This window comes from Oncorhynchus mykiss, chromosome 4 (genome assembly GCF_057628025.1).
Source record: "Oncorhynchus mykiss isolate SJ-2025 chromosome 4, ASM5762802v1, whole genome shotgun sequence".
Taxonomy (NCBI): domain Eukaryota; kingdom Metazoa; phylum Chordata; class Actinopteri; order Salmoniformes; family Salmonidae; genus Oncorhynchus; species Oncorhynchus mykiss.
The window spans coordinates 50118776-50146145 of record NC_143025.1 but is presented as its reverse complement, the minus strand read 5'-3'; the positions used below and the strand labels follow the sequence as shown (position 1 = coordinate 50146145).

Sequence of the window (27370 nt, the reverse complement as noted above, 5' to 3'; positions counted from 1 at the left end):
CCATATTTTTAAACCCACTCATTTTTTGCTTCCTCACTTCCAATTTCAGCACACATCCTAATCAGTTCCTTAAGCCCTTTGCTCTGCATAAGAGGGTAAGAGACAGAGAGAGGGAGAGAGAGAGGGAAGGAAAGAGAGAAAGAAAACAGAGAGAGATGGGAAGTGAGAGAGAGGAGGGAGAGATCTGCAAAAAAAAGAGCCTGCAGGATTAGTATTTTTCTGCCTTTTCCTCCTCATCCTCCCTTCTCCCCCTCCACTCTCCCCCTCTTCGCCCTGTCAGGAGTGGTGCTCGAAGGGGAGGGAAGATGAAAGCAAAGGGGGATGACTTCTTACCTCACTGGAAGCGATTGATCAGCACTTTCAATCATTCACACATACCAACTTACCTCGTTTAAAGCTGCAATATGCAGATATTCCAATGGTTCACCTAATTTCAGTTCATGTGAATCATTTACCATCTAAACTGTTGTGGTTATTGAAATATATTTTCAATATACTCTCTCTCTCTCTCTCTCTCTCTCTCTCTCTCTCTCTCTCTCTCTTGGTTATTGAAAATATATTTTCAATAACCAAAAATATTGTATTTTCAACTTGTTTGAAGCTGGTGTACAAAACTGAAAGTAAAAGACGCAAAAACAAAACTTAAACACGGAAAGCATTGAAATAGCGCACACAGAAGATATCTATCGCTTCTCACATGCTGACCAAACTGCGCGCAAGTTGATTTGGTCTACCCACACCAGACGCGATCAGGACACGCAGGTTGAAATATCAAAACAACCTCTGAACCAACGATATATATTTGGGGACAGGTCAAAAAGCATTTAACATGTATGGCAATTTAGCTAGCTTGCTGTTGCTAGCTAATTTGTCATGGGATATAAACATTGGGTTGTTATTTTACCTGAAATGCAAGGTCCTCTACTCTGGCAATTAATCCACAGATAAAATGGTAAACGTTTTTTTTCTAGTAATCTCTCCTTCTTCTTCTTCTGCTTCTTCTTTTTCTTTGGAATTTATATGGTGGTTGGCAACCAACTTTAAGGTGCATTACCACTACCGACGGGATCTGGAGTGTGGACATCAGTTCATCTTTCAATCACCCACATGGGTATATGCTCCTAAAAACCAATGTAGAGATGGCCGTGGGTATATGCTCCTAAAAACCAATGAGGAGATGGGAGAGGCGGGACCTGCAGTTCATCAAGCATCACAAATAGAACCAAGTTCTATTTTAGCGCCTGGTCACGTAGTTGCTTGTTGACGAGCACGAGCAGTGTGGGTGCAATGATTGAATAACATGTATCTGTAAATTTACTTTGCAACGCTCATGCACGCAACGCAAGCGGTGTGGTCAGCATGTTAGACTTGCTTTCAATGACAATGACAGCTCTATAATTCACATTTTTATATATATATATTTTTATTTCACCTTTATTTAAACAGGTAGGCCAGTTGAGAACAAGTTCTCCCTTACAACTGCGACCTGGCCAAGAGAAAGCAAAGCAGTCCGACACAAACAACACAGAGTTACACATGGAATAAACAAACATACAGTCAATAACACAATAGAACATTCTATATCGAGTGTGTGCAAATGAGGTAAGATAAGGGAGGTAAGGCAATAAATAGGCCATAGTGGCGAAATAATTAAAATTTTGCAATTAAACACTGGAGTGATAGATGTGCAGAAGATGAACGTGCAAGTAGAGATAGTGGGGGGCAAAGGAACAAAAAAGAAATAACAGTATGGGGATGAGGTAGTTGGATGGGCTATTTACAGATGGGCTATGTACAGGTGAAGTGATTTGTGAGCTGCTCTGACAGCTGGTGCTTAAAGTTAGAGAGGGAGTTATGAGTCTCCGGGTTCAGTGATTTTTGCAATTCGTTCCAGTCATTGGCAGCCGAGAACTGTAAGGAAAGGCGGCCAAAGGAGGAATTTGATCAGGTTGCAGGTTTAAAGAGGAAGCTTTAGTTGGGATAGTGCCCCATCAAACTTGAATATTCGCCTTTTCAAATTCTCATTGACCGAAATATATATATTTTTAACAGGACAATATGATAGAATATGATACGCATTGTAACTTCATAGTGACCTTGAAAAAAGTATTTGCATAGTTGCAAAGTTCACAACCACAACTAGCATGTTCACCACCATGACTAAGAAGACAAATGTTATTTGAGGTAAAAATGTTATCATGCCAGGATGTTAGCTCTTTCTGTTGATGTGGGTGTCTGATTAATGGTGGAAGAACAAACACACTCAGTGTTAATGCACACCACTCAGCAGCTAATGCGGCTTTGTACCAATATTATACCTTCACACACAGCGAAACGGTGACACATGTGACAAGAACCAGTCCCACAGTGCTACCACTGACCTCATTTCTAAATGATACTTTCCACAGGAAGCAAACAAACCCAGTAGCAACACAGCAATGAACAGTTTGAACCAAAACCAAGCAACCTTGACATTGACGAGTGAGTTAGCGGCATAGCGGGTCATGCTAAGCAACTTTGTTGTCTCACCTTCCATTTTTTTATTAACATACCCACCTCCATTCACCTTTTAACGAGACAGTTTAGTGAGAGATAAATAGATAGAGACGGCTGGAATGTTCCGGATCAGTGCCATCTACTGCCTATGCTATGCTTCCCTGTCCTGCATGCTTGCTCATAACTTATCAGTAATAAACTTCTAAACAGGCCCTGTAAAAATTGATAGGGAGTCTACAAAGGGCACCGGTCGACAATGTTATAACTACACATCAAAGAAACTATGCGCTCTCTGCTTGAGGCGTTATTTATTGATTTATTTTATGTATTAATGTTTTACTTTTACCATTTAGCATTGAGAACAAATTTTCTCTATGACAGATATTTTATCCATTAGTGTTGCAGTAAATTGGATTGATTTGAAAAAAAGGAAGAGGATAGGCACACTTTTGAGAAAAGCTTCTTAGTATTGAGAGCATGTTACGGTGAAGTGAAGGCTGTTCCCAAGTGTCATGGAAGTGTGTGTGTGTGTGTGTGTGTGTGTGTGTGTGCTTGCTTGTGCAAGTGTGCATATGTGTGTATGCAAGCATGCATATTTGTGTGTGTACGCCTGTGTGCATGCATATGTGTGTGTGTGCATACATTTGTGTGTGTATCAGGGATAAGAGAAGGAGTTCAGAGGAAGGCTTCACGCTAGTGTGTGTGTTTGTTCTGAGGGGTGTGTTAGTAATTTGGGATGACAGTGTGTGCATCTGTGCGCAGGTTTATGCAAAGGACTGCGTGTTTCTTAAAATGCCCTCTTCCTGTAATGTTGCTGGGGGATGTGTTCTCCAGAGAGGCGGAAAAAAGGAAAACAAAAACAAACAAACACACACACACGGCAGTGAGAGCTGTCAATCTTATCGGAAGCCATAGTTTATCACAGACGCTCAGAGTGAGTGCCAAGACAATGTGCACACACACACACCGGCACATGCAAATGCAAATACAAACAACTACAACCTAGCTTTACACAGGTACAATTTTGCTATTCTTGAGATTCAAATGAGTGCTTTCATTCACCTGTGTTAATCTTTTAATCTCCACCTTTTCTGTGTAGTTCCTGGCTTTTGGACTCACTCCTTTGATCTCTTTCTTTCTCAGCTTGCAGCCCGGGCACGTTCAAATCCAAACAGGGTGAGGGCTTCTGTACTCCCTGCCCACCAAACAGCCGGACCAGCTCTGGAGCAGCTAGCTTGTGCTCCTGCAGAAACGGCTACTATCGCTCAGACACAGACTCACCTGACAATGCCTGCACCAGTACGTTTTTTTCTCATTTAGTTGCTGTCTTGCATACACACAAACAAACAACACACATTACAATATGCTATCACACCAAGGGCCTGGATATACGCTGAGGTTGTGGGTATTGTTGTGTGTTCACTTTTGCAGACATTAAGCCATTCCCGACCTCTTTCAAGACACTCAAAAAACGATTAATTTCTCGCTGGACTATGACCTTCACTCACTACCTTTATCAGCACTCTCTGAAGGGCCTGAGAACATTCCCACGTGTACAACAAACACAGCCACTCTCCCAATGTTTTCCAAGTGCTATCCCAACGTTATCATTGCCTTTTGCACACCGTAGCCTATCCGCCTGTGCAGCTGCCACCTCTCACTGGCAGAGTGTAGGAATGTATCTAGTGGATGTGTCTTAGTTAAGAGCAAAGAGAGCACACATACACACACACACAGGGAGAAATCCTTTCACTTGTGGTGAACAGAGGGCCTATTTTCTCTTGTTGTTAGGAGGTTTGTTTGATTCTTCCACAGAGCAGGGAGAGATAAGGCCACAATAATTGGATAACAATTGCTACGCCGCTGCCAAGAGTCTCTCTTGTCCCTCTTAGCTGTTTCCACAAGCACACATATTCATGCAAGCTCACAGGAGTGCACAGGCAGGCGTGCACGTAAGTGATGCGCGGGTCAGCTGTTTGTTCGACTGCACCCGCCCGCAATTGCTAATAACCCATTCGCAACCGCCGGACTATAAGTGATAATGTGAAAATCTGAGGCCCGCAACCGACCCTGACCTGCTAATATAGAAAATGTGCTCTAGGCTACAGTCAGATACGGTGGAAGGTTTTTTTGACAGGGGTTGCAGGATTTTTTTTGCCTGATTTATATATGTTTCTGCATATCATTTCTAACATTTTGGTAGACTATTTGTTAGTCTATAATTAGATATATGTAGCTTCTCTTCTGTCATTATATGTTGCCCTAGAAGAGTAATTAAACCCTTGCTCACCAGAATAACATCATAAATAGAGAGAATGAATGCTTTAATGTAGTTGATTGTAAAGTTCTCTGTTAGTGATTTGCTGTGCAAGATGTCCAAATGACATCTGTTTGACCGGATGTAAAGTAACAGAAATCTATGACAACGACACAACATGTTTCTGAAAAGATTTCAGTTTGTATTGGATGCATATGTTATGTGGTTGAAATACTGTCAGCTGTTATGATGCTGTTTAAGATAGCACCTCTGCAGATGATATCTAACAGCGTATTTGCATTCTCTCAAGTTGCTGAAAGAAAGAAATCATATTTCTCCACTCCTGTTCCCGAGCAAAATGTTTCCCTACGTTTGATTTATCATTTTACCGTAAGAAATCCTTAATTCTGCAGGAGTTAATATTATGTATATGTGAGATTTCAGTTTCCATTTAACTCATCTGAACAGTAGGTTACAGTTCCCTTGATGTGCCATAGACCTATTTGAAGTCCCCGACTGGGACTGTTGAATTTGTATAGCGCCTAAAAATCTTCACATATAACATAGCTAGCACCACTTCACCAAAGCTTTCCCAAACATTACTTTCTGGCCCTCCCTTCTTTTTGTTTTCAACTCTCTTATTGAATTAAACTCCGGCATTGTCCTTTTTGTGGATCCACTTTTTTCTGCCCGTTCCCAACAGCATTTGGCCTGTATGCTTGAAATAGAATCTATTAGATTCTACTCCCTGTTCTAAATATATTTCATGTCCTGTTGAATTGTTCAATATTGTTGCTTTGTCAATCCTTCTGTCATGCCAATAAAACATATTTGAATTTAAATGAATTGACACTGTTTTCTTCATTTTTTCTTCTTCTTTCCTTCCCCCACAGCCATCCCCTCTGCGCCGCGCAGCGTCATCTCCAACGTCAATGAGACCTCCCTGGTCCTGGAGTGGAGTGAGCCACGCGACTCTGGCGGTCGAGGTGACATCTTTTACAACATCATCTGCAAGAAGTGCCTGCCTGAGCGTGGCATGTGCTCGCGCTGCGATGACAATGTGGACATCTCGCCGCGCCACCTGGGCCTGACACAGCGTCGTGTGGCGGTCCGCAACCTGCAGGCACACACCCAGTACAGCTTTGAGATCCAGGCTGTCAACGGCGTGTCGAATAAGAGCCCATACACGCCGCAGTTCTCCGCCGTCAACATTACCACCAACCAGGCTGGTAGGTAAAACCATGGCTAGTCCATAGGATCGAATAAAACTTTATTGTTCCATTGTGAAACGGACAGTTGTCTTTTGAATGTCTTGTGTTGTTCCTAACCTAAAAGATAAGGCACATGTACAGATTGAGAATGAATGGAAGTTAAACATGTTCAGCTGCAGAACAGCGTTTGAAGTAGGTTAGCGGTGCTCAAGGGCACAATGGCAGTGTGCTACAATCGGTGATGTTTACGATAGGGTGAAGCATCTTTCAATAATAGATGATGTTTGCTTCAAGGAAAAATAGATAGTGATTTACAGCAACAAGGCAGGTAAAAACAGACATTTGTTCAGATACATTTCCTCTGCATGTAGGTGTGGGTTACATACAATATATGTATTTTAAGTGAAGATTGAGAAGAAAAACATTTGAATGAGATTTACAGAAGGACAATTTCACACGCCCACAGCGCTCGACACACACCACCGCAAATAGCAATAGCGAGGCAGTGCTGCTTGTATGGCTAGGCATTGAACCGACACTGTTCTGCCCACAATGATCAACCCACTGTCAACCCACAGCATCTTCAGTAACTAGGCCACCATAGTAATCTGCACCACCAAGCCCGATGCAATCTGCCTTTGGTTTGCTGAATGGAGCTTGTGTGTGGATGTCTATATTGTGTATTGTTGTGTAGTTTTCCCTGCTGTATGCCTATATAGACTGGGTTTGGGTCTGGGTCTCTGTTTTGAGTTTACCCTTATGTAGGCCTATAGCTGGGGTTTATTTGTTGGTTTTTGATTTGAGTTTCCCTTGCAATAAGCCTTTTAGCTGGGGTTTTGCGTTTCTATGTAGAGTTTGCTCAATCTGCTTGTAGTTGGGGTTGTGTGTTGGTTTCTGTGTGGAGTTTTCCCTGGTGTAGGCCAATAGCCAGGGATTGTGTATATCTTCTGATATATAGCTGGGGTTTGTGTATGGGTCTCTATGTAGTGTCTGCTCTTTAGACAGGCTCAGACAGACCCTAGGATTATCCCTCTCCGCAGCCATCCTCAAAGCCTCACGAAAGGAATGGGAATGGCCCACTGTTTGTGCCTGGGGCTCCGGTGGGGATTCCGTAGTCCCCCATTGTTGCGCAAGGGTCGGGCACCGGGTGCCACACGGGTGACAGGCATAGACGCCAGAGCAATGGAGCAAACGGAGCAGCTGCAGACCCACTCTCAAAATATGGGTGCAAACGTGTAACGTGAAGCCCATTGTCACTCGTATTTGCTGAGCGAAAATGTAATGTGCATGTGTTGCACCCAGATGCAAACTTGACAACATTGTCCAAAAACTCCACATGGCAGCTGGGGGTGGACCACAATGTGTTGTCTCTGGGAAATTGGTATAATTGGCAAAAGTGGGCATGTAAGTAATCCATACCAAAACCCTCAAGTACGTCGTAACTAACTCACTTACAAAACTCAGTTTTGGACGAGACTGACTTTATGACCAACATTTTCCTATTTACACTTTGTCGTCAATTTTGACAATAGACTCAATGTTTCTGACTCATATTGATGCCAGATAGGCCATTCTTAAGAGAGAAGTTGTGTATTGCCTTCAGTTGCTTTTAAACATTTTCATGGTGACAGCGCTTCAAACAATGGCGCCAAAAAAAATGCAGGTCTGAGGAAAATTGGAACATTATTATGCTTGCTGAGACAACACCTTTGTTATTTCTCATACTTTTTATGATTATTATGTTTCTTCACAAGTTGTTGTCAAATATGTAGCCTACTCACTGTGGTATGTTGTTGAAATGGCCACTATTAAACAGAATGACAATTTGAAAATTATTTATAGTAGCCTTGTCTTGTAACTGCAGGCTACAGATTTGTTCAAATGTAAAACCCTCTTATTTTCTCTCATCTTAAAAATTCAAGATTCTCCAGGTAGGCTACAGTAGGACTTGTGTAGGATATGCATGTAGTGCTTTTCTTTGTTTCTATTAATCAAATCAAAATTAATCAAAATCACTACACAATAACATATGCAGGCTGTATATGAGTAACTAAATTTTTTTTGTATGTACTCCAGTTTGCATTTTCAAGTTGATAGTTCTTGTTCAGTACCCTACTAGATAATTGCCATATTGAGAAAATATTTATTTTACATTTAAAAAATAATAAAAGTTCACATTTTTTATTGTACAAAATTATTGTGATCACGTTACTTCTGACAAAAAGAAAAGGAAAACCTAACAATTTAACAATGCTTTTTCTCAACCAATTACAACATTCAAATTCAAATCCTTATTGGGTAAAACAATATTATTCCTCCCATTTTCGATTTCATTTCCTCATTGTCATGCGTTATCCTGGCCACATTCTTAACAGTTTGGCTTGTCAATCAATCACTGTGGGTGGGGAAGGAGTAGGATGTTTGTGAGTCACATGGTTGGGAGGGTTTCAGACCAGTCAATGAATTATTGGAGGTGGGATTTTCAGGGAAGTGGGTAGATTAGTAAACTAGTCATTAAAACAATTTTTCAATATAAATTGTGTAAAAAAACCTAAGAAAAATTGTTGTGTTCTGTCAAATAATATGTATTCCACATATTAAGAAACAGTATAGAATTGCAGGAAAATGTATTAAAAAAATATACTGATCCCCTCCTGCCACCCTCTCCCCTCCAAGCTTTTGCACCCCCACTTTCACACAATGCACCCCCTAGGAGGAGTGTAGGTCAGGGGGGAGCAGCATTGGGGAAGGAGAGACACCACCCAGATGAGATTATCCTTAGATTCCCTACCATTCTCGCCACTCTCCGCATTCACCTTTTAAAACCCAAAATAAATAGAGGCGATAAGCCGTGTGAGGCCCGCCATGGTTACTGGTTACTCCCCAGTGACTCGGCCAGGAGGAGGTTCCCAGTGACCTGGGGAGTTTGCCCAGGGATTATTGTCTATGGGGAGAGGTTTGAGATTTTCAGGGAGGAATGGATGGCTGGTGGTAGGCTACTACATGGGGATGGAGCTTTGGGTTAGGGAAGAAAGGGAGAAAGAGTGGAGGGAGTGAGAGAGAGGGAGGTGGTGGTGACAATGACAAGGAGAAACAAAGGTTCAAAGTACCGGATTTGGGGATTAGAAACTGAAGGGGGGTGGGGGGGGGGGGGGGGGGGGGGGGGGCGAAGAGGAGAATACTAGGAGTAAAAGCGACAGATGAAACTGGGGAAGAGAATCATTAAGAGGGGGGACATTTTTGAGCATACTTAAGAAGGACTGAAGTGACAATGGATGTTAAATAAAAGCGAATGATAGGGTAGGAACTAGGGAGGTGAGGATGGATCAGGCCTGGACATGCCTAGAGAGAAAGGAAGAGAGTGAGAGACAGACTGCTGTGTGTAGTCATATACAGGTCACAAGTAAAAGAGTGGGTTGAGAAATGAACCTGATGTGGGTGAGGTCATGTATTTGTGCGTGTGTGCACGTGCATGTGTGTGTGCCGCACAGGGTGTGTATTGGATCTTACAAATACTAAGCGCCACCATTTTGTTGATTGATTCCCTCGTTGCTGAGAAAGAATCACAGATCCCTTGTCTGGAAAAGGAACAGCAGAGCTATAGGGAGAGATAGTGGCTGGCTGCATAGCTTAACAAGTATAGCAAGCACATCACAAAGCCCTGCAAAGCATCAATATGCTTAGGCTTGTGGGGATAAAGCAAGATATACAAAGGGTGTAAAGCTCCAAAAACACACAATACTGAATTAAAGTGCATATTTCCTTCCCTCTACCCCTCTCTTACAGCTCCATCTGCAGTACCCACAGTTCACCTGATGGGGGCCACAGCGAGCACCATGAGTCTTTCCTGGCTGCCCCCTGAAAAACCCAATGGAATTATTCTGGATTACGAGATTAAGTACCATGAGAAGGTAAGCAACAATGTAAATCAACGCTTCTTAATTCCACATCCTATTTCACAAGTCTTATTTCTGCGTCTGTTGCATGCTGTAATAATATTGCCCCGTAGGAAATAATTCAACACCACAACAATAACAACAACATTTATGACAAAGTCTTAATCCCGTCACTCTGTCCGCTGGGCGTTTAGTTGATCCTTCCTGCCTTTATTCCTTCTTCCCCTCCCAATTCCTGTTTACCCCCCTCATGCAAATATTCGAAAATCTTTATAAAAACATTTTGCTACTTGAGTTCTGTTTCTATCAAATTGACTTGTTGATGATAAAAGGCTGTGGGTGATGACATAGTGGGCATAAAAATTATTTTGGAGTTACATTCCCATGTAATTAATAAAACATTTCATTTTTTCTCAAATTTTTAACTCTACTGGTGATTTTGTCAAAATAAATGTTGCATTATATAGTGAATGTGCCCACTCCGGTCTTGGCACGTGCGCTCTAACCAACAGCGTGCAGATACAGTGCGGGTTGGCTACCTACTGTACATGATGAGATTATTATTGATAAAAGCAATATCATTTTTATTTGTCGAACTGCAGCCAATTATCGATAATTTTGTCACCAAAATAAGACCCTCTATATACATTGGAAAAGAAGCAAGCTCAGTAACATGCACTTTCACCACCCTGTGGAAGTTCATCATAACCTAATTGTATATAACTGCATGCTTTCCCGAGCCATAGTGGGAGGACCACACACCATATCCTGTTATTAAAGTTTACAAATGGAATGTTAACTGACAGATTTACTGTTTCCATCAGGCCTGACGTGATATGTTTTATTTGACATGGACTTTACTTGCATAATTTATTACATTTTCTATTTCACCTTTATTTAACCAGGGAGGCCAGTTGAGAAAAAGTTCTCATTTACTACTGATCTGGCCAAGATAAAGCAAAGCAGTGCGAGAAAAACAGCAACACAGAGTTACACATAAACAAACATACAGTCAATAACACAAAATAAAATAAAAATAGAATCTATGTACAGTGTGTGCAAATGTAGAAGAGTAGGGAGGTAAGGCAATAAATAGGCCATAGAGGCGAAAATAATTACAACTTAGCATTAATATTGGAGTGATAGATGTGCAGATGATAATGTGCATGTAGAGATACTGGGATGCGAAAGAGCAAGAAGGTAAGTAATAATATGGGGATGAGGTGTGCTATTTACAGATTGGCTGTGTAAAGGTACAGTGATCGGTAAAAAAAGGTTGGATGGAATACCTGGTTAGTGTCTCTTTCTATGTTTGTTGTGGTGTTGTACCCACCGATAAAAGCTCTCCATCTATTCTCGCCTCGCGCTGCCTCTCGCCATCTGTACAGTGAGATTTGTTGGACACGGCATGTGCCACAAAGCGGGTGGAGGGAAGGCGATGAATATGGATGATATGATTGAGGGGATGTTGTGTGATTAGTATATTTTTAAGCATTTCTTAACCCTTCTCTGTGCGTTTGGTTTGGCAGGACCAGGGTGAGGCCATCGCCCACACCATGACAGCCCAAAGGAGCTCTGCCCGCATCGAGGGGCTCAAGACGGGCACGCACTATGTGGTCCAGGTCCGGGCCCGCACAGTGGCTGGGTACGGCCGCTATAGCAGCCCCGCCGACTTCAGCACCAACCTAAAAAGTATGAATTAATTAACTTTTTTTCTCCCCATGTGCGGAAATTGGGGTTTGTCAAACAGTCTAAGACACATACAGGGACGACATTGACACAAGCATGCATCAGAATACTACTGAAATTCTCACATGCTGTAAAAAAGGTACACATCTCTTGTGGTTGCTATGGTGACTCACAACTTGGTAGCAGCACGGTGCTTGCAACACTAGGTTGTGGGTTTGCTTCGTGCGAGGGCCACATATAGCCTGTTGTATAAGTGTTCATTGTAAATCACTTTTGGATTAGCCTCTAGCGACGAGCAATCCCGTATCCGGGAGCGTAATCATAGCCTCAAGCTCATTACCATAACACAACGTTTCCTATTCATGAAAATCGCAAATGAAATAAATATATTGAAACACAAGCTTAGCCTTTTGTTAACAACACTGTCATCTCAGATTTTCAAAATATGCTTTTCAACCAAAGCTACACAAGCATTTGGTAAGAGTATTGATAGCCTAGCATAGCATTAAGCCTAGCATTCAGCAGGCAACATTTTCACAAAAACAAGAAAAGCATTCAAATAAAATAATTTACCTTTGAAAAACTTAGGGTTTGTTTTCAATGACGAGTAGTTAGATAGCAAATGTTCATTTTTTCCAAAAATATTATTTGTGTAGACGAAATAGCTCCGTTTTGTTTATCACGTTTGGCTAAGAAAAATACCGGAAAATGCAGTCACTTACAACGCCAAACTTTTTTCCAAATTAGCTCCATAATATTGACAGAAACATGGCAAACGTTGTTTAGAATCAATCCTCAAGGTGTTTTTCACATATCTATTCGATAATCTATCAGTGGTGGCAGCTGGCTTCTCATCAGAAACAAATGGAAAAATACTGCAGCTGGAGATTACGCAATAATTGCAACGGAGGACACCAAGCGACCACCTGGTAGATGTAGTCTCTTATGGTCAATCTTCCAATGATATGCCTACAAATACGTCACAATGTTGTAGACACCTTGGGGAAAACGTGGAAAACGTAAGCTGACTCCTAGCTCCTCCACAGCCATATAAGGAGTCATTCCCATGAGGCGGTTTCAAAAAATGTGGCACTTCCTGATTGGATTTTTATCTGGGTTTCGCCTGTAACATCAGTTCTGTGGCACTCACAGACAATATCTTTGCAGTTTTGGAAACGTCAGAGTGTTTTCTTTCCAAAGCTGTCAATTATATGCATAGTCGAGCATCTTTTCGAGACAAAATATCTTGTTTAAAACGGGAACGTTTTTCATCCCAAAATTAAAAGAGCGCCCCCTATATCGAACTGACCATATTACATCACTTTCTTCCTACCTCCACTTCCTTACCCTGTGCCCCTGCTTATAAATATGTAGAGGCTCAAAAGCCTTACAAAAGGTTTATACTTCTTTAGGCTTATCATTGAAATAATAAACCTTTGGTGCCTCATTTATGACGATGTCTCCCATTATTTGACTGTCATTCCAATTTATATTAGAGCCAGTTAGGCTAGAGTACTGTATCGTGAATCTAAAGGTTTAATCTGACAAACTGACAATAGCCTTTCCATTTTCACTGATGCAGAGTGGTTAACACAAGTGCATGCCTGTCTTTACGTAAGCATATGGTTTCAAGGAGTAGGTGTAGGAGTGGTTTCTAGGAGTAGCTGAAGTGTAGGAGTTGAAAGCCTATACAGATGTAGGATCTTAATTTCATCACCCTGTTGCAGGAATGTTTTTACTTGGAGTTTATTTGAGGTTTAAAAAGGCTTCTGAAGTTTGTAATTTCCACTTTGAAATTTCTGACTTGATTTACCCTTAGGAAAAATGTATCAACCCCTGCAAAAATGTTCACTAATAATAATCCCCATAATAATAAAAAATTCCTGTTGTAGCAGGATTATTGTCCTGCTGTACCAAACTGTCTCAAATCATTCTATACAGGTGGGAGATGCACGCATACATCACAAGGACAAAGTGATGTCGGGAGTTCGCCTAGTCTGAGGGTGTGAGGGCCGTGTGGGTGTAGTGTGTATGTATTTATGTGATAGTGGTGACAGGTACCTATGGGTAACCCTGACCTCTAACCTCTTGACCTCTAGGTGACCCCGAGAAGTCTCTTCAGGAGCAGCTGCCCCTTATTGTTGGTTCTGCCACCGCAAGTCTAGTCTTCATTATCGCTGTCGCCGTCATTGCCATCGTCTGCCTCAGGTGAGAATAAACATAGTCGATACTACCCAGTGAACACATTGTTGTTTAGATAACGTTGAAAAAGTGTCTACGTCCGACATTGAAGCCACGCTCATTATCAAAAGCAGTTGACCAAGCTCACACAATAATAGCTGACAATAAGCCGTACTTCAGTTTGTGGATGAAACAATGTTAGCATAGCAATGTTAGCAAGTGATAAAACCGCATATTTATGGTAAATCCTGGCATATTTGATTTACAGATTGAAACACCCACACAAAAACTAAATGGAAATGTCAACTTTTGAATGTGTTTACGTCCTTAAACACACAACAGAAAGACAGGGACACCCTGCACTGGCTACCACCTAAGAGTTTTGCGAGTAGGAGATTAGCTCTATCCAGTGGATAGTCCATACAGATTTCACTCCCAATCCCTCGCTAGGCTATCCCATGAAACAGAGCATGAGCTTCAGCTGCTAGAAGCTAATAGGCCTGCATTCATGGCCTTGTCATCGAGTTCCCGGGTATATGCACTCGGACGCTGCCCGTCCGAAAAACCTGGACACGGCCCATCCCTATTGATTCCTATTCACTTGTAGGATATTTGTCCATTTAACTTTAATATCCATTCAGTTCTTGTAAAAGCCTGGCCGTGGTCTTTCAACTCTACTGTACTCATATGCCACTGGGAGTCTGCAAGTTGGCGAAGCATACAAGTTTGATACCCTCCCTTTTGGCGACTGGTTGGCACTCATCCGCCTCTCGCAGTGACATGGTTCACTGTGAGCCGACCGTTCTGACAGGCCCAGGCCCTGTCAGGCTAAATAGTCTCTTTCTTTCTCTTAGCTTAGCTCGCTAGCATCTGCCACGAGAGAAGAAAAAAAAGAAGGAAAACTCAGAGGCTCCTTGGCATATTCCGTAACTGCATTTGAATTGGAAATGAGATGCAAATCACCGGCGGGTATTATTGCCCCGGTTACTGGTTAGACAACAAAGGAACCACATTAACATGTAATTTCAACAACCCCACCCCCTTCGCCCTGTCATAGCCATCTCCCCTGCATTAATGGACTGATACTGAAGAAATAAGAGAAAGAGGAGGATGAACAGAATAAATAAGGGGGGATTGGGAGTGAACAGTGTATTAGTCTGAACCAGCGTGCAGGAGGGAGTGTTAAGCTGGGTGTTGATGAAGACAGCTGAGGATGCCATTGGATGAGGCTTTGTCCTTCACTTCTCGAGTTGAGCCATTATGTTTTCTCTCAGCTGCCATTTCAGACATAAACAGAGTCCTACTTTTGCTGTCCAATATATTATCTTATTTTGTAGTTTTACCTGAAATTCTCAATTTCTTAGTTTCAAATATAAAGATATCGTAGTGAGCAGCAATACAGTGGTATTCTCTATTTCTAATGACACGGCATTGCCGAAATCATCTCCACTCAATCCTGCTCCATTGAGTATTGCACCATACAGTACTTGACTGACTTTGTGTTTTTACTCTGGTTTGCCCCACAGGAAGCAGAGGAATGGCTCCGAGTCAGAGTACACAGAGAAACTGCAGCAGTACAGTAAGTCTCTACTGCCTGTCCTCCATTATAAGCTTTCCACATGATCCATATTCTAACAGCTAGACTTCTAAGTCAGCTAGACTTAGTCCCTACATCTAACAGTATACCCACACACTACATGTCAAAAGCCAGTTATATCACAAGAATCCTATTTCCACATTATGTGTCAAAATATGGTTTATGTCATTTAACAGGCACAGATTATATAGGCAGCATTGGTACACTCTTAGGAAAAAAAGCTGCTGTCTAGAACCTAACCGGCTGAACCCATACTCTGTTTTGAATTTTTTGAAATTTCACCTTTATTTAACCAGGTAGGCCAGTTGAGAACAAGTTCTCATTTACAACTGCAACCTGGCCGAGATAAAGCTTGGTGTCATAAGAAGGAATTCCCCTCGACCACGCTCACAAATTGGGGAAAACAAACATTCTTTCCTATTGACCCCCATTGTAAAAAAAAACAATGAAAGGGGCATGAGGGAATCCCTACAATATTACGTTTTTCTAAGTAGTGAGAACGCTTGGAAGCAGGAAATGTTCAAAAGTAATCTTTTAGACATGTACTTTCTTAAATGTAATTTTGTAAATGAGGAAAACAAGCAGACAACAAGAAAACTGCATTGTATAAAAGGTGACATTTTTGCTGTGAGTCAATTGGGTAATCAAGATAACCAAGGGTTGTTTTCCCCACAGGCGGGCGGGCCGCAGTGTTCTATTTAATACCTACTGAGACGACGGAAGAACCCTTTGAAGAAACCTTTTGGGTTCCATGTAGAGGACTCTACATGGATCTCAAAAGGGTTCTACCTGAAACCAACAAAGGGTTCTACCTGGAACCAAAAAGGGTTCACCTCTGGGGACAGCCGAAGATCCCTTTTGGAACCCATTTTTCTGAGAGAGTAGTGGTTTTGGATCTCATTGGTGTTATTCCTCGACTGTAACATCTTATGTTAATGCACCCAATATCATTAGAAGCAAAGCTATCATTACAACACGTAGGCCGCCTTCATGCATTTAATTGATTAACAATCAATGCTGTACATATAATTTTGAATGGTAATTTCTGCTTGACTGCCTTGATTCATGTGATTATTTCCGCTATTGAATCCCCTATAGTCACACCTGGAATGAAGGTCTATATTGACCCCTTCACCTACGAGGACCCCAATGAGGCCATCCGCGAGTTTGCCAAGGAGATCGACATCTCCTGCGTGAAGATCGAGGAAGTCATTGGCGCAGGTAACCAACAAAAGCTCCTGAGCTACAGGGGGAAGAATGCTAGTCACCTCCAGGCCATACCGTTAGAGGACTTCACGCCAAGCGGTACATTCACTCAATTCATCGTCCCAATCTCCCCCCCTTAAACCATCCCCGCCTCCCCTCGTGCTTCCCCCCTCCATCCACCCAGCACTAGCAGCCCCCCTAATCACAAATATTCATTTACACCTTTGCAAAAAATGTTGTGTGCCCTAATTCGCTTCACTCACAACTGTAGCTCCCCCTTAGGTTGGCACCTAAGTGCCTTTAATGATTGCTACCTCCTTTCCCCACTTTTTGTCTCTTTGTTTTAATAAACCTTTAACCTCTAAGAACTGCCCATTCCTGGTCCCGGAGATGTGCTCTGCAGTAGGAAGTTATTTTGTTTGTTCAACTGTCATTAATCAGTCCCTTTAATTGATTAGCCCCCTACTTGAATCTACCTGACTTAATCGTCATCTAGGAGAGTTGATTGGCTATTCAATAAGCTAGAACAGCAGCCTTCCAGGGCCAGGACATTCATCTCTAAACTCCATCCCCCTCTGTAAGAGTCTTGAGGGCCACTATTAAAGGGGGCCACTCCAAAGTCCCTTTGACCCTTGACCACATCACTTATTGTGGTCATCCTTCCTGTTTACTTCTTCCTGTCCTTCCTGTTTACACCCTTGCTCCATCCCTCCGCCCCTTTTTGATGTACTAGTTAGAGTTAAAATCTTGATATTTTGAAATATTAGTAATACTTTTGCTAAAAAGCTGCAGGACTGTTGTCGACTCAGATTTAGCCATGTATCTGAGTCGACTGAAGACTTGTGGTGATGGGAATTTGGATTTTGAGGTGTATGTCGCCTGCAGCTGAGTCCCCTCTGCTCTACTACCACTACCACAGCTTAACATCTACTGCTGCTACTTGAACCCGTTGCTTCCAAGCCTTCGCCTTTAGTGACAATCCTCAAACCCTGTTGCCCCTCCCCTTTACCCTCCCCCGTTCCCTCACTTCCCTTGTTTCCGTCTCTCGCACACACACTCTCTCTCTCACACACTCTCGCACCCGCTTGGCGTGTTAGGACCTAAACGCAAAGCCTCCACGAACCCCAAGCTTCACTCGCCTCCAGCCTCTTCTTCCGCCCCTGCCCCTAACTCCTCTGAATCCTAATCTCCCCAACCACCCCTCTACCCCATGTATATCTCTAGCCTTCCACCTCTACACTCTCTTATCAAGCTTTACCACCACCCCCAAACTACCCACGCTAACCCACTCTTCCCTACGTTTTTAGTTCTCCCTCGGCCATCCCTCACTCTCACCTTTCATCCCCCCCTTTTCTCTGCCATTCCTAGCCACCGTACACTGCCCGAGCCCCTCTCTCTCGCAGTCTCCCGCTTCCCTTCCCTGACTCCTTGGTTCTAACCAGTAAACTGTCCCTCTCCCCTCTCTCCCCCACTCTCCTCCACTTTTTCTATCCTTTCTCTCTTCCCCCCTCCGTCTCTCTCTCTCGCTGTCTCCCATTCCTCGCTCTCACAGGAGAGTTTGGGGAGGTGTGTCGCGGGCGTTGCAAGCTACCCGGCCGACGTGAGATCATTGTAGCTATCAAGACACTCAAGGTGGGCTACACTGACCGGCAGAGGCGGGACTTCCTGAGTGAAGCAAGCATCATGGGACAGTTCGACCACCCCAACATCATTCGACTGGAGGGCGTGGTCACCAAGAGCCGGCCAGTCATGATCGTCACAGAGTTTATGGAGAACGGGGCGCTAGACTCTTTCTTGAGGGTAGGAGAACCTGTGGAACATACACACACACACACAGTACAAAATAATAATAATTTGATGGGTGCACACACACACACACACACACACACACAAGGATATGTTTAGAATTAGCAAATTATTTGAAACATTGCGCTCAGGGTTTGGCAAAAACCAAACCAACTAATTTCACAGTTGCTAACATTACACACCACCTACTGTAACCCCAAACATGTTTTCATAATAACAAAGGCCTACCTTGCTGTCAATCTCTGGACTAAATCCATTGAACATGCACTATATAAAAACAGCCAGAGAATTGATACTCTTGAAAACACATAAATGTGTATCTGTAATCATCTCATCATCTGCCAAAGTACCCAAACATGTACCTAACCCCTGTCTGTTGTCAGTATCTTACAAATGTGCCGCTCCTCTCGCAATCTCCGACATTTACAGAGATTTCACTAGCCTATGAATCACTGCCTCGCCCTCATATTAAACATTGTCTGACACTGAGAAGGAGAGAGAGAGAGCGGAAGATAGAGAGAGAGAGAGATGGAAGGAAGGAAGGAAGGAAGGAAGGGTTGAAAGAGGGTAGAGAGAAATGGGTGAAACAGAAGACAAGGGAGCAACAGAAGGAGAGCTAGATGGGAGACAGGTGGAAATAAGAAAGAGAGTGAGAGAGAAACCATGAGAGAGCAAGAGAGGTAGGAATGGAAGTATGTTAAACAGTTAAGCTAAATATTGAATATAGATTATAGTATAATGCTTGCTTATATTTCTCTTTCTATCTCTCTGTCTTTGCCAGCTCAACGACGGGCAGTTCACAGTGATCCAGCTTGTGGGGATGCTGCGTGGCATCGCGGCGGGCATGAAGTATCTGTCTGATATGAACTACGTCCACCGGGACCTGGCTGCACGCAACATCCTGGTCAACAGCAACCTGGTGTGTAAGGTGTCTGACTTCGGCCTGTCGCGCTTCCTCGAAGATGACGCCACGGATCCCACCTACACCAGCTCACTGGTTAGTGTGTAGGACACTTTGGTCGTGTGTGTATGCATGTGTGTGTGGGCATCTACACTGCATGACCAAAAGTATGTGGACAGCTGCTCGTCAAACATCTCATTCCAAAGCATGGACGCTAATATTGAGCTGGTCCCCTCTCTGCTGCTATAACAGCCTACACTCTTCTGGGAAGATGTTGGAACATTGCTGCGGGTACTTGCGTCCATTTAGCCACTAGAGCATTAGTGAGGTCGGGCACAAATGTAGGCCTGTTCGCAGTCGGCGTTCCAATTCATCCCAAAGGTGTTCGATGGGTTTGAGGTCAGTGCAGGCCAGTCAAGTTCTTCCACACCGATCTCGACAAACCCTTTCTGTATGGACCTAGCTTTGTCCACTGGGGCATTGTCATGCTGAAACAAGAAAGGGCCTTCCCCAAACTGTTGCCACAAAGTTGGAAGCATTTGTCAAGAATGTCATTGTATGCTGTAGCATTAAGATTTACCTTCACTGGAACGAAGGGGCCTAGCACAAACCATAAAAAACAGCCCCAGACCATTATTACTTCTCCACCAAACTTTACAGTTGGCACTATACATTTGGGCACGGAGCGCTCTCCTCGCGTCCGCCGGACTGCCACATGGTGAAGCGTGATTCATCACTCCAGAGAATGTGTTTCCACTGCTCCGGATTCCAACGGCGGCAAGCTTTATACCACTCCAGCCAACGCTTGGCATTACACATGGTAATCTTAGGCTTGTGTGTGGCTGCTCGGCCATGGAAACCCATTTCATGAAGCTCCCGACGAACCGTTATTGCGCTGACAGAGGCAGTCTGGAACACGTTAGTGAGTGTTGCAACCAAGGACAGACGATTTTTATGCACAATGCGCTTCAGCACTCAGCGGTCCCGTTCTGTGAGCTTGTGAGGCCTACCACTTCACGGCTGAACCCTTGTTGCTCCTAGACGTTTCCACTTCACAATAACAGGGCTTACAGTTGACCGGGGCAGCTCTAGCAGGGCAGAAATTTGACAAACTGACTTTTTGGAAAATCGGCAACCTATGACGGTGCCATGTTGAAAATCACTGAGCTCTTCATGAAGGCCATTCTACTGCCAATGTTTGGCTATGGAGATTGCATGGCTGTGTGCTCAATTTTCATACACTTGTCAGCAACTGGTGTGGCTGAAATAGCCGAATCCACACATTTCAAGGGGTGTCCACATACTTTTGTATGTACAGTATAGTGTATGTCAAGTCTTGAATGAATGGTAATAAATTGGTTTGTTTCAATTTTTCGTCACTGTGTTCTTTTTTGCTTTTTATTTTTTATTCTATCACAAATTGTACTGTACATTCAATATGAATCACAATGAACTTGTTGTTCAGGGTTTTGTTTGTTTATGTGTGTATGTGTATGGTATTTGTGTACCTCAGTTTTACCTGGCATCTTATCATAATCAAACGTGTCTCAACCAGTGTAAGTTTGTCTCACCCTCTCTTCCCTCTGTATGTGTGTAACTCTGTGTGTGACTCCATCCCCAGTATTTCACTCTCACCTACTCATTCGCATATCCACAGGGAGGCAAGATTCCTATTCGCTGGACGGCCCCCGAAGCCATCGCCTACAGGAAGTTCACCTCGGCCAGTGATGTATGGAGCTACGGCATCGTCATGTGGGAAGTGATGTCGTACGGAGAGCGGCCATATTGGGACATGAGCAACCAGGACGTGAGTGGAACTTGCTTTTATTTACTTTACTGGACTTGACTTTGTTTAAGTTGACTTAGTTTGACATTCAACGTTCCCGAAAAACACTGTCACATCATCAAGTTGTCACTCTCCTTCTCTGACTCCTCCTTTTTCCTAACTGGTTCCCCTTCCCTTTTCTCTCTCCCCCCTGCCCCCTTCTCATGCTCTTTTTTATCTTCCCCCTCCCTCCCTCTCCCTGTCTTTTGACTCTTCTTATCTTGACTCTAAACCCCCCTTCTCTCCCCAGTCATCACCCTGTTTCTTATCCTTTTCTTGTCTGATAATTCAAAACCATATTCCCTAGATTTGATCTCTATTTTTTTTCATCTAGGTCTGATTCTATCCCACTTGCCAATCTAACTCTTATCCAACCTTCCAGGTGATAAATGCCGTGGAGCAGGACTACCGGCTGCCCCCGCCCATGGACTGCCCCACAGCGCTGCACCAGCTCATGCTCGACTGCTGGGTCAAGGAAAGGAACCTTCGGCCTAAATTCTCCCAGATCGTTGCAACGCTGGACAAGCTCATCCGCAACGCTGCCAGCCTCAAGGTGGTCACCAGCAACACGCAATCTTCTGGGTAAGCCTATAAACTGTCAGACAGTCTGGCCCATCTCAGCCAAGGTAGCAGCTACTTTAATCTGGTGCTGGTTGCAAAATCCCCAAATTCACAGATTTTCTAGAATAACCATAACCCGGTTATCCTTTCTGATCTCCCCATCCCGGATCCGGGATCGTGAATACAGACTCAAGCTCATTACCATAACGCAACGTTAACTATTCATGAAAATCGCAAATGAAATGAAATAAATATGCTAGCTCTCAAGCTTAGCCTTTTGTTAACAACACTGTCATCTCAGATTTTCAAAATATGCTTCTCAACCATTGCAAAACAAGCATTTGTGTAACAGTATTGATGGCTAACGTAGCATTTAGCATTAGCATTCAGCTGGCAACATTTACACAAAAAAACAGAAAAGCATTCAAATAAAATAATTTACCTTTGAAGAACTTCAGATGTTTTCAATGAGGAGACTCTCAGATAGCAAATGTTCAGTTTTTCCTGAAAGATTATTTGTTTAGGACAAATCGCTCCGTTTTCTGCGTCACGTTTAGCTATGAAAAAACCCCTGTATCCAGGATTGTGTAAATCTATCAGCAAGCTCATTAGCATAACACAACGTTAACTATTCATGAAAATCGCAAATGAAATGAAATAAATATGCCATCTCTCAAGCTTAGCCTTTTGTAAACAACACTGTCATCTCAGATTTTCAAAATATGCTTCTCAACCATAGGAAAACAATAATTTGTGTAAAAGTAGCTAGCTAGCGTTAGCATTTAGCATTAGCATTTAGCGTTAGCATTAGCATCCAGCACGCAACATTTCAACAAAAACATAAAAGCCTTCAAATAAAATCATTTACCTTTGAAGAACTTCAGATGTTTTCAATGAGGAGACTCTCAGTTAGATAGCAGATGCTCCGTTTTTCCAAAAAGATTCTTTGTGTATTAGAAATAGCTCCGTTTTGTACATCACATTTGGCTACCAAAAAAACCCGAAAATTCAGTCCTCAAAACGCGAACTTTTTTCCAAATTAACTCCATAATATCGACTGAAAACATGGCAAACGTTGTTTAGAATCAATCCTCAAGGTGTTTTTCACATATCTCTTCGATGATATATCGTTCGTGGAAGTGTGCTTTCTCTCCTGAATCCCAGGAGAAAATGCCCGCACCTGAAGATTACGCACAAATTTAGACAAAGGACACCGGGCGGACCCCTGGAAAATGTAGTCTCTTATGGCCAATCTTCCAATGATATGCCTACAAATACGTCACAATGCTGCCGACATCTTGGGGAAACGGCAGAAGGTCTAAGCTTATTCCTGTCGCATTCACAGCCATATAAGGAGACATTAGAAAACAGAGCTTCAGAAATTCTGCTCATTTCCTGTTTCACGTATCATCTTGGTTTCGCCTGTAGAATGAGTTCTGGGGCACTTACAGACAAAATCTTTGCAGATTCTGAAACTTCAGAGTGTTTTCTTTCCAAAACTGTCAAGAATATGCATAGTCGAGTATCTTTTCATGACAAAATATCGCGCTTAAAACGGGAACGTTTTTTATCCAAAAATGAAATAGCGCCCCTAGAGATGCAACTGGTTATCTTCCCACCTAGATTTCTAGAAAACCTGGGAATTTTGCTAAAGTTTGGACACAACTACTCATTTACTCATACATTGTAGAATAATAGTGAAAAACATCAAAACTATGAAATAACACAAAAGTATAAAGTAACCAAAAAAGTGTTAAACAAATCCAAATATATTTTAGATTCTTCAAAGTAGCCACCCTTTGCCTTTTTCCACACTCTTGGCATTCTCTCCACCAACTTCACCTGGAATGATTTTCCAACCATCTTGAAGGAATTCCCACATTTGCTGAGTACTTGTTGGCTGCTTTTTCTTCACTCTGCGGTACAACTCATCCCAAACCATCTCAAATGGGTTGAGGTCGATTGACTGTGTAGGCCGGGTCATCTGACGTAGCACTCTATCACTCTCCATCTTGGTCAAATAGCCCTTACACAGCCTGGAGGTGTGTTTTGGGTCATTGTCTTGTTGAAAAACAAAATATGAGATGACGTATCATTGCAGAATGCTGTGGTAGCCATGTTGGTTAAGTGTGCCTTGAACTCTAAATAAATCACTGACAGTGTCACCAACAAAGCACCCCGATACCATCACACCTCCTCCTCCATGGTTTCACGTTGAGAATTACATATGCAGAGATCATCCGTTCACCTACTCTGCGTCTCACAAAGACAAGATAGTTCTTGTCAAATAAGGACTCATCAGACCAGTGGACAGATTTCCACCGGTCTAATGTCCACTGCTCGTGTTTCTTGGCCCAAGCAAGTCGCTTGTTCTTATTGGTGTCCTTTAGTTGTTTCTTTGCAGTAATTCGCCCATGAAGGCCTGATTCACCCGTTCTCTTCTAAACTGTTGATGTTGAGATGTCTGTTACTTGAACTCTGTGAAGCATTTATTTGGGCTGCAATTTCTGAGGCCGATAACTCTAATGAACTTATCCTCTGCAGCAGAGGTAACTCTAGGTCTTACTTTCCTTTGGCGGTCTTCATGAGAGACAGTTTTGTCATAGCGCTTGATGGGTTTTGCGACTGCACTTGAAGAAACTTCAAATGTTCCGGATTGACTTACCTTCATGTCTTTAAAGTAATGATGGTCTGTCGTTTCTCTTTGCTTATTTGAACTGTTCTTACCATAATATGAACTTGGTCTTTTACCAAATAGCGCTATCTTCTGTATACTACCCCTACCTTGTCACAACACTACTGAATGGCTCAAACACATTAAAGAAAGAAATTCCACAGATTACCTTTTTACAGGGCACACCTGTTAATTGAAATGAGAGAATGCCAAGAGTGTGCAAAGCTGTCATCAAGGCACAGGGTGGCTACTTTGAAGAGTCTTAAATATAAAATATGTTTTGATTTGTTCATCACTTTTGTGATTACTACATGATTCCATATGTGTTATTTCATAGTTTACATCTACAATGTAGAAAATAATAAAAATAAAGAAAAACCCTGTAATGAGTAGGTGTGTTCAAACTTTTGACAGGTACAATATAGTGTATGAATGTATGTTTTTATGTATGTGATGGATTACATTATAGAGAATAGGAAGAAATATATATCTCTGAAATGGGTTTCTTTGGTTTTCTGTCTATTGCAATACAGTATGTTCCCTGGACTAGGGTTTAGTAGTGACGGTGCCATTTTTTATCTGTGACTGTGGTACTGGAGTCACCCGAGTCATGCCGACAACGATAACACTTTTCACTGAAAAAATATAATTTTCCAAATTGACTTATTGACTTGCATGAGAGTCAGTGTCTCAGCAATGCCTACAGTGCATAGTACTTCCTATAGCTAAAACATTAAGCCACCAAACAACTGGCCAGGGTTGTCAATGCAAATGTGGAATTACCGTTGCTCAATAAAGCACTCAAGGCATCCATAGCTCCTACAAGGAAGTTCTTAGAGCAATGGTTTCACATATTTAGTGATATCCTCATGCTACATTCCTCTGTAGTTTTCATGGAAAGAGCCCAAAGGGGGAAGAGGGTGAGGAGGAATAGGGGGTGATTCCATCGGGGATCTGGAGCTATGGCGATGGCTGGGAAGATTAAATCAGATTAATTAGCCAGTATTTAGCTAGATTAAGAGTGAGGCGAAAAGACGATTTGAATTCTTTGCAAAAAATATTTTCAATTGGCCAGTGGAGAGGTGTGCCCCCCGCCGAGCCTAATGGCGAAAGAGTGAGTGAGAGATGAGCTGCCATGACGTCCAGCTATTAGTGCTTTGTAGGTTAGCGGTAGCTAGGCTAACTTTTGTCACTGGTTTGGGAGTCGTGTTATAGTTTATACAATACAAGTGGAGGTGTCCTCCTGTCATGCGCGAGTGAGTGTGTGGTACGTGTGTGTGGTGTGTGTGCGGGGGGTGGCGGCGATGTGCGGTCAGGTGTGTCTGTCTGCCTCATAATGCATACCCATGTAGCCTGACACGGAAAAATCCAATGATCTGTGTCTTTCACCACTCACACTGAAGACAAACAAAAAAACGTTTACCAAAAACCATGAGGAAACCGTCACAACACCTTTGCCCGTTGGGCTCCAGTTTGGGAGTATCCACTCAGGTGACTGCTCCTCATAACATGAGACATACGGTCTTAGTGGCCTCTCCCAGTGCCTTTGGCGTCCTTTGACTTCTAGCCTGATTCCACATCCTCTGTTTTGGCTGTCTTTCCACTGACCATAAGGAGTTGGCAAGATAGCACAAACAGATCTGGGATCAGGCTAGACACCTTCCACTTCAGTACGAGACTCCAGAAAGGGGCTAACAATGCTCTATTAAGAGGGAACTGTGTCTGATGGTTGATGGTGGCTAGCCCAAACCCTCAGGGCACTGAAGCGCAGGCCTTGTTAAAGAGCACTCCTCCTATCCCTCTGCAGCAGTCAACCCTTCAATGGAGCCTCTGTATTGACTCTTATTAACTCGCTCCCTCTCTTTTTTCTATCCACCTTTGATTGTGAATCTAATGTCATCAAAAGACGACAAGGATCAACAGAGCAGAGAGCGGTCAGAGAGAGAGCTAGACAGAGACAGAGGTTCTCTTTCTCCTATTTCTTCCCCCTTTTTTCTTTCTGTCCTTTTCTCCCCCACCTTCCTTCGTTCACCCTAGCTCTCCCTCTCTTTTCAAACTTCCACTGCTGTTTATTAAAACTGCAAGGTGGCCCCCCTAAATATGACATCAATCAGGGGTGGTTGGGTTTTTTGGAGAGTCCAAGGGCCTCGTTGGGTGTCTGCAGGTGTATGCATACACACACGTGCACAGACACACACACACACACACACACACACACACACACACACACACACACACACACACACACAGGTTGACAGTCCACAAATATCTCCACGCTGTCCAAGAGATTCTTGAGGAAATGTCTTTCCACTTTCACCGTATTGTGTTGTTTGCACACCTTTTGCCTCTTTAGCATTGGTCATCATGCCAAAGAGACACACACACACATGCCCGGCCAAGCCAGTCTCCAACGGTAGCCAAAGGTGGTTACGTCAGGCGACGGAGGCGATTAACCCTTGACCCTACAAGGGCAGCGAGGGAGGGAGTGAGGTGGCGTTTTGGGGGTTTGGGAGTGAGGTTTCATTGGTGCTGGAGGCGAGGCATGACCTTAACCCTCTCTCTTTTGTCTCACTCTCCTCCTCCCTCCTGTAGGGCATCGCAGCCTCTGCTCGACCGATGCGTCCCTGACTACACCACCTTCACCACCGTGGGAGACTGGCTGGATGCCATCAAGATGAGCCGCTATCGCGACAACTTCCTCAATGCCGGCTTTGCCTCCTTCGATCTCGTGGCCCAGATGACAGCAGAGTGAGTGAAGAATGAGTCGATTCCGATTAATTATATTTGGTTTAGTTGAGTTCAAATGGCTTCATTGAGACATGAGTTGGTTCACTTGCAAATTGGTTTGTTTCAGCTCAAATGACCCCATTGATGTGGCAAGATAGCAGGGTGATTGGGTGAATCGAGGAATAGTCAATTCAAATGAATCAAACTCAATTCAGGTTAGTTCAGTTCAAAAGGCCTCATTGATATGGCAAGAGTGACTTGTTATGGTGAGTGACTTAAGCGGTGAGTGACTTAGGCGGTGGGTCGTGGCAAGCTTTCTTTCTTCTTTAGTTTTCAAGATGAT

The 27370-nt window shown here is 43.1% G+C and overlaps 1 protein-coding gene across 25 annotated transcripts in view; it reads left to right on the top strand.

Moving 5' to 3' along the window:
- The window catches only part of LOC110521963 (ephrin type-B receptor 3), a 97834-nt gene that overhangs the window by 56411 nt on the left and 14053 nt on the right, over positions 1 to 27370 (top strand). For 6 of the 25 annotated variants that reach the window (XM_021599978.3, XM_021599981.3, XM_090232243.1 and 3 more), the window contains 12 exons: positions 3640 to 3795; positions 5647 to 5982; positions 9751 to 9875; positions 11390 to 11552; positions 13649 to 13757; positions 15257 to 15309; positions 16426 to 16548; positions 18086 to 18333; positions 19121 to 19336; positions 20898 to 21047; positions 21448 to 21647; positions 26893 to 27048. In XM_021599978.3, coding sequence (XP_021455653.1) covers positions 3640 to 3795; positions 5647 to 5982; positions 9751 to 9875; positions 11390 to 11552; positions 13649 to 13757; positions 15257 to 15309; positions 16426 to 16548; positions 18086 to 18333; positions 19121 to 19336; positions 20898 to 21047; positions 21448 to 21647; positions 26893 to 27048 — 2035 coding nt within the window. Of the gene's footprint in view, positions 1 to 3639; positions 3796 to 5646; positions 5983 to 9750; positions 9876 to 11389; positions 11553 to 13648; positions 13758 to 15256; positions 15310 to 16002; positions 16633 to 18085; positions 18334 to 19120; positions 19337 to 20897; positions 21048 to 21447; positions 21648 to 26892; positions 27049 to 27370 lie in introns of those variants that run through there. The other 19 variants (XM_021599973.3, XM_036975471.2, XM_090232237.1 and 16 more) reach the window with 9 other exon arrangements.